Raw genomic sequence first — 8,247 nt, 5'->3', positions numbered from 1 at the left:
GAACAAAAGCCACACCGTTCTTTCAGATTCACAGCATATTTTGTTATATTTCTGAATAACCAAATGGCAATAACACTTTTGAAAGAGCTTAATTTGTCAAAAGGAAGACCACCAATTAACTAACGAATGAGAATGATAGTATATGAACACACTAATGGACTTCCTTTTATAAATAGCACAATGTTCCTGTAAAAGAATAATAGACCTGGACATAACCATAGAAATTACACATGAAGTGAAGATCATCCCAAAACCATACATGGAGATAACATATTCCCGGTTGTTGGGACATCCAGACCGTAGACAATACAACATAGAAAACCCAATACTGGATAAACTAAAAATAGGGAACGAGTATAACGGATCTTGAGTTTAACTCAACCTCAACGCTAGCTCAAGAGATGAAAATGCCAAGACCATATAAGGAGATAGGGCCTTGAAAGACCACAAAAGCATGTTACAAAGGCTGTGGAACATAGAAAGAGAATTGAATTCAAATAACAAAAAGAACTACTACAAGCAGACCAGACGAGGAAGCAACATTATTGCCAAGCACAACTTTACAAATCTTCATGACATACTAACAGAAATTATAAGACAAATCAGGAAGCAGCGAGAATTGCTACCTCAACCTCCGAACTAGACAAGGATGATGCTTATTTATGTTTCAGTACCTACTGTCAATTGTACAAACTGATTTTCATACAAGATTTAAGCCTATACGACATCAACAACGTGCCATGAACAAAATGTTATATTCACATGTCCATGCCATCGAATATCTCTCCGTCATCCTCAAAACTTGAGCTGTCCAACAAACATCCTTCACCAACCAAGTTACTGCAACAAACAGCAGTTAATCAGGCCGAAAAGTAGAATATGGCATCCCGAAACCATAGAAGGGTAAAATAATCACCTCACACAGCTGAAGCGGAAACTCACAACACGTTTCAACTTTCTATTGTAGAAGAAGAAGTGGTAGGACCATCTGGAAAAGAGACACACTTGTATTAATGCACTACAATTTTAAAAAAAGAAATTTGACCAGCAAATGGAATCCTGTCACTCTTTTAATACCATCTAGAAGGTTACACTATCCCACCAAGATATTAACATACTACTCAAAGTGACATCTGCCTTGTTTGCCCATCTAGCTGTCTGAGGGGCCAGAGAGGACCTCAATCAGATAGTTTAGATGATAAGTCAAAGAATAGAAACTCGCACAGAAAGTTAACACGGCTTAAAAAGGATTGGGTAACAAAGGGGATCAATTCATATAAAAACCTTACATGGCTCCTCTCTCAAGAAATGGATCTGCATCTGCCTCTGGATTGTAAGTGTAGATCTCACATTCAGCAACTTTCACAACCTGCAGTGCTAATAAGCTAAGCAACTTGACCACGCTCTCTCTTGGTCCTCTCTTTATGTTAATAAAATATCTCACCTCGTCTAAAGCCTTGTACAGAGTTTCAAGCAGAGGACTGCCTTCATTCGCATCAAGCCACTCCTGCAACCCAAACCATAGGATGCCTAAACAAAAAGCTCAAAGTTCTCTTTTTTGATAACTTGCTAAGCCTTAAAATGAATATGGTGCAACACCATCTCCATTACGGCGTATAATGCACTCACTACCCTACCCAGAAAACAAGGAAAAGATAAAATAGCCTAATCATCTAATTGCTCCACAGATGCTATTATAGAACATCAAAAAGAACTGAAGGTGTCTAATTCTATTCAGGAAAAAACACAATTAATCTGATTTTGGTCTATTAAGGGCATAGATCCAAACAACAACCTTGTTTGATTAGCTATCTGACCTCCAATTCTATGCAATTTACTCATAAGAATGCTAATCAAGTGAGACCCAAGGGAAGATGATTTCCTATTAAAGTGCAACATGACAACCAAGGCAATTGGCAATATCTTCCCGGCATATACCTTTGAAGCCTCAAACATGTAGATGTCAAATATCTGCTTAAAACTGTCCCAGCTCTCTTCAGTGAAAAACTGGTGAGCTTTCACTGCTCTGGTAAACCAGAAAGTTGGCAAGTCATAGCAAAACAGGGATAAAGTGAATATACACGCATTGGCAGAGTACAAACAAGACAACTGGAGTATTGCATTGGGAAATGGAGAGACTTGAACTCTCAGCTCCTTAAAGAGCAACAGTAATCTAAACTGTCTGTCAAACCATCTGACAACACTCCCAAAGCTGTAAGAGAGGATTATAAAGCGGGATGCCACGTCGCCAAAGAAGCTGACAGTGGCATTACCCATAATCCACCCAGTCAGCTATTACAAATACAAGAGGATTATTCTTCACTTTAACAAGCACAAAATATTAAGAAAATATTTTCAACATAAGTTAGAGACTTACCTGAAGTCATAATCTGGATACATGTGATAGAGAGTAAGGAGTAGATATATCAATGTTTTCCGACTGGAACAAAAATGCAGAAAAAAATTACATTATGAACCAAAATACACTTGTTTCAGATATAATACTCCAGCCGTAGGTCTGGATTCACCACCTCGATCTGCAGCTTAGATATTCAACAGGTGAAGAAGAATCGGTGTCCGAAGATCTTCCAAGATAATCAAAAATCTGCAACCAAAAGTTACTTTATAATCCCGCAAAAGAAGAAACCCTATTAGCTACTAGTAACAACACAACAAGAAGAAAATCGGACCAACAACTTCCTGAGTACTGTCATAAACAACTGAAGTTAAAAGAAATAAATGAAGCTTCAGTAACATGAGGGAGGGTGCAGAATATAAAAGTATAAATATACAATAATGAGCACAAAAAAGCCTTCCCATGATTGAAAATAGTGAGATTTAGTTTTTCTTGCTTCCTACTATGATGGCTACATATTGGGAGGAAGGTGTAACTTTCTTTATCTGTCTGACTGAGAAAGAAAATATAAGAATGCGAACATCAAGATAAGCACAATATAATTCTTCATGTGTTAAAGCTCTTCTATTCTCTAAGTCAAAGGTTGGACTGCCAATTAAGCAGGACAGAAGAGTAGAGACCAGGATAAGAAGCATTTATAGTCAAAAGCACAAGGTGATTTCTTCCCATTTGGAATAATCGAGGAGCATGTAAGCTGGCCCGGATGCCACCATTATTGAAAACAAGCATTTATAATCAAATCATGCAAGCGACACATATGGACCTAAACCCTCTTGACGATGTGTAATCCCCCCCCCCCCCCCCTCCAAAAAGGAGGAAAGAAAATTAGCCTTACAAATCCTTGTGAGAACACCAAGCAATGACCCGAGGAAGGGAAAAACAAGTAACAGAAATGGGACAGATTTGTGTTGCCAAAGAAAAATGGAGGCCCTGGAGTAAGAAATCTGACAGCTCATAACAAGAGTTCACTAATGAAATGGCTGTGAAGATTTAACAATGGTAATGGGACTCAGGAAAAGGGTTAGAACTTGCTAAATTTGGAGAGCAGAATCACTGGTGCACAAAGGTGACAACAGTCTACGTGGGGTCACACCCTGGAAGCACATATATTGGGAATAATTCAGCTCCCACACCTACTTTGATGAAGGAGGTGAAGAATACATTAGCCTCTGGCACAACAAATGGATTGAAATAATTCCTTAAAGAAGACAAATATACCTTAAAGGAAGAATTCCAAGAACAATTCCAACTTGTGATGCACCCTAACGCATGCATAGATTACTGCAAAACTGGGAACTCATGGAGTATTATGTTCAGAAGGTATTAGCAGGATTGGCAGCTAAACATCTTAATAGAGTTGCCACTTAAACTGGAACAAGCACAAAACCCCAGAGGAGACAAACTAAAGTAGAGCTGAATGGGAAAGGGAGTTCCCAGTCAAAGCTTGTTACTATCCAAAGCAGAGCACCAGCACATCTATTGTAGATTGGCCTTGATAAATAACACAAAAATTGGTATATACAGATTGAACTCTGTAAGTTCCCCGTGATTTTTTCAGGATCTGCAGAGGTTATTGAATAGGAGCCCATGTCCTTTTTATTCTAGATGTACTCAATCCAGAGCATGTTCATACAAGCAATTACCTCATCAGCGAAAATTAAAAGAGGCCTTCTATTTTATACTTACTTAAATACATGGATTCCTTTTTTATTTTTAATCTTTTAATGAAGTTAACAAAATTGTATAATTTTCTTTCACCAATCAGCCCTTAATGCCAAAAAAGTTTCCATAATAGGGTGTTGCAAAATAGTAAACATATGAAGTGTTGCGCCAGGATTGCACCGAGCCTCACTGAAGAGTAAACAAACAAAGTTAAGACGAGTTTCATCAATTGAAATTACCTCATTCTCCAAACTAAGCGAAAGTTTCTTATCTGTTCCAGTATGTTTACCTAAAAACAATAGGCAAAGTATACTTTACATCACGAGATTGTCCAGATACAAGGACACTACACTTGGAAGTCATTAAAAACACTTACAAGAGTACGCTTCGAGACATCCTTTAATGGTTCGCTCTCCAAGATTCACATGACTCAGAAAATCATTTATCCTGTAAATGTAAATAAAATAATTCACTGCAAGCAACCAACTAAAAATCTTCAGTACTTATGTAAATGTCATTATATGTCAAACGTTACCGATCAAGAGGGGTGTATTCCAGGTACTTCATGATTGATAATGACGCAGAAGTTTTGCCACAACAATGATATTAGAGGTCCCACTCCTACCACAAAACAGAAGTTCAAGACAATAAATTACCGCGTCCAAATAAAAATACATCAGACTCCAACAAGAAATTAAGTTACCTCCTTCCATAGTTTAAGTATAACAACTAATTTTTCCCAAGTTAAACGTAATAAGTGGAACACCGCAGATTTACCACATTCATAGCAAATTAATATAGTCTTTTGTCAATAAACATGATTCTCCCAATTCAGAAGGTGAGGATCATAAATTTGGTGCTTGAACGAAGCTCACCAAATTTTACCAAAGATATTACTAGAAACTCGTCTTTAAACACGACTAGAAGGGCCACTCTGGTTCTGATTATTTTTTTTATATTTTTATGTTGGTGGTGTATAGGCACCTCCATTATTCCATTGGGTACCTGCTACCTCCCGCCAGCACAGGTACCCGGTAGCTGTGTCCAGCAAGACTTACGCAGATGGAAAAAATCACCTAGTGTTTTTTTGCCTCCGTTGGGATTTATGCCTGAGACCTCATGGTTCTCCTCCCCCTTCATTGACCACTGGGCCAAACCCTTGAGTGCACTCTAGTTTTGATTATTTTACCTATTTAATCAGCTTTTTAATAAATAAAAAATCACCTCTTAAAGAATCAATGTTTAGTTAGTGCCGCTATGTTGCTCGAGTCGTTCAAAAATGCCGGCTAGTGCGTATCGAATACTCCAAAAGTTATACATTTTTTGAGGATCCGACATCGGTACAGCGACAGTTTTGGAGGATCCGAGCAACATAGTAGTGCATAAATATTCACTTTTAACAGATATTGGTTATAGTGAAAATGATTAGTATATTTTAATAAGCAATCTAAAATTCACTGATATAAATGACTAGAAAATCGATCAGAATCCAAACAAAATATGCCCTAGTAATAGACCTTTTAAAGACACAATAAATTCTTCTGAGTCTCCTTAAATGACCAACATACAAGTATTCCAATAGTTACATAATCCATTTGCATGATAATTTATATGCTGCACTGTATCTCCAAAAAATCTAGGAACTTTTGCTTGCATTAAATTCACACAAGAGCTAACCAAACTTTAATTTCGTCCAAAGATATTCTATGAATTAATACAACATTAAAAATGTTCATGAAAAATGTAAAACATAGAAATAGCGAAAACCAGCAATTAAAACCACAGATCCACAGACTTTGACTTATAATAAGCAAAATAAAACTGAAAATAGAAACAGAAACTGAAATTTAAATAGTAAAAAAGGAAAACATACCTTTTTCAACAATGGAGATATTTTAGAAGGAGAATTGGGAGCTAAATCAAAAAGAGTTATCGAAACTTTGCTTATTTTTATATCAGGGATTGTAATATTAGGAACCGAAAATTCGAATATTCGGTAAAATGAGCGATTTTTCGAGAAATAGGAGATCGATTTTTGAATTTGGGGAATTTTTCTGGTGTGAATGGGGCGGAGCCAAATTTGTAGGGCGCTTGTCCTAAGCTGATTGGTTAACGGTTGATGATTAGTCTGTTTCGGTGGGTGGGTATTTCAATCCTGTGGATCTGTGTAAAGCTTGAACCTTATCCATTAGATTCAATTAATTAATTAAATAGTAGTATTAGTTGATATATCAGAAAAAAGTTGTATATACTCGTATATAAAATCTTCAACTTCACGTTTTTTTAATGTTACTAGTTTTAGCGTAAGCGCTTTGCACGTGTACCTGTATCAATGAATATATACTTCTAGAAAATTATATATTATTAAATAATATATTTGAGTTATAATAAAAAGTTAAAAAGTATAATGTTTTGAAAATAATGAATAATGATCCTTCAACTAACTCAACAAAAGGAGAAATTATGTTCCACAAAAATCCTCATATGCACTATTGATTTCTAAGAATTTCTATGGGAATATCTTATAAAAATTGTGGGTTTTCCTGTGACCTACTACTAAAAATTAATAACTATCACAAAAATACATTATTATAATAATTCAATGATTTATCAACAAACACAAACTCAAAAATTAAATCTTTTATTCTTTTAGAGATTTGAGAATAAAGAGGTTGGCCCTATTTCTCATAGAAAATAAATTGACAACTGACAATGTTTTAGTCTAAAAATGACTAACGTTAAGTTAGTATTTTGCAACAAATAACTTAATATGAAAAAGAACGTAAAAAGCTATCAATTGTTGGAATGAACGCTTAGGAAAAAAAAACTAATTAGTAACAACTCATTTCGAATATGTGTTGTCTTATACTATTGTATCCTTATTGCTTCAAGTTTATATTTTTATGAATTTGACTCTTAACGCATGAAAAGATTTACAATTATGTTAAGTTATTCAAATAATAAAATTATTTGTATAAAGTAATTAAAATCTTAATTAATTTTAACTATGCTAAATACCTACGGAAAAAGGCAGGTAGTACTTCTTCTGACCTTGGTGAAGTTAGAGTAATAAGAAATTTGCTTTGCTGCCGTTGAATACTGTTTCTTGAGTTGGTTTGTAATAGTCTTTGTTTTTTTCTCAAAATAGTTTATCCTCATGTTTTTACTACTTTCTTCTTGTTATGACGCTTCGAGAAAGTATTATAGTTGAAGATTTATATAAAGTTTAAAATATCTTATATATAAGGAAGGACTTAATTATAAATTTAGTTGATATTAGGAAGGTTACATAAATTATAATTTTGTCCTATGTAAAATTAATTTAAATAGTAAAAAAGGCGAACGATATTTCGCTAAGGACCTTTGTGCTTTTAATATAATATAGATTATTGGGAATTTCAAATTGTCCTACTATGTTTTCCATAATATTATTCCCCCGTCCCATTTTAATTATTTTAGCTCTTTTTACGTTCATTAAAAAAATAATAAATATAAAATATAGTTACTAAGTAATTTCTATTAAATACTTTGAGCATTATTAAAAGAAATACTCTCTCTGTTCCAGTTTGTGCGAACTTATTCCTTTTTGGCCCGTTCCAAAAAGAATGACTCCTTTCTAAATTTGGAAATAATTTAGCTTAAACTTACAATTCTACCCTTAATGAGAAGCTTTTATAGCCACACAAATACTCTGAACCCCCTTTTGACTTGTTTAGGACCATAAATTCCAAAAGTCTTCATTTTTTTCTTAAAATTCGTGCTCAGCCAAACAGGTTGACATAAATTGGAACGGATGCAGTATTTCTTTAATATTAAGGGTATAGTTTAAAATAATTAACAAATTTAATTTTGAATTCCTAAAAGTAATAATTCTTTTGAGCTAAAGCGACGGTTAAAATGGGACTGAGAAAGTATATTGTATCTTGTTTTTCCTTAACCATCCAATATTGAATTTGATGACCCTTGATTAATTTGGATACAGGTTGGGTAGGTAGGATCTTTAAAAGGGAAAGTCGCCAAGCTCTTTATCAGAAATTTTTTTATTCTTTCATTTTGAATTCGAGATCTCAGATTAAACATAGAAATATTTCATCCTAACTTGGATTTATCTATAATAATTTTGTTCCTATTTTTAAATAATTATTTCCTACATCAAGTTTGATCAAGAA

At 34.5% G+C, this 8,247-nt stretch overlaps 1 protein-coding gene across 2 annotated transcripts; it reads right to left on the bottom strand.

The window, feature by feature from the left end:
- Positions 1-453: 453 nt before the first annotated feature.
- LOC109217502 (repressor of RNA polymerase III transcription MAF1 homolog) lies at positions 454-6,206 on the bottom strand. Of its 2 annotated transcripts, XM_019381758.1 has the most exons (11): positions 5,952-6,206; positions 4,614-4,699; positions 4,455-4,525; positions 4,318-4,367; positions 2,532-2,605; positions 2,378-2,440; positions 1,939-2,026; positions 1,445-1,507; positions 1,290-1,369; positions 917-988; positions 454-840 (listed from the first exon to the last, which is right to left on the bottom strand). In XM_019381758.1, exons 2-11 carry the CDS (start codon positions 4,643-4,645, stop codon positions 759-761), a joined length of 675 nt encoding a protein of 224 aa, XP_019237303.1. In that variant the 5' UTR covers positions 4,646-4,699; positions 5,952-6,206; the 3' UTR covers positions 454-758. The 2 variants fall into 2 exon arrangements, with proteins under 2 accessions (XP_019237303.1, XP_019237304.1); XM_019381759.1 differs by lacking the exons at positions 4,614-4,699; positions 5,952-6,206 and adding an exon at positions 3,635-3,705 and having other exon boundaries at positions 4,455-4,492.
- Positions 6,207-8,247: the final 2,041 nt, after the last annotated feature.

The sequence above is a fragment of the Nicotiana attenuata genome, unplaced genomic scaffold (genome assembly GCF_001879085.1).
Source record: "Nicotiana attenuata strain UT unplaced genomic scaffold, NIATTr2, whole genome shotgun sequence".
Taxonomy (NCBI): domain Eukaryota; kingdom Viridiplantae; phylum Streptophyta; class Magnoliopsida; order Solanales; family Solanaceae; genus Nicotiana; species Nicotiana attenuata.
Note: the sequence above shows the minus strand (reverse complement) of the source record. Positions and strands in the feature narration are given on the sequence as shown.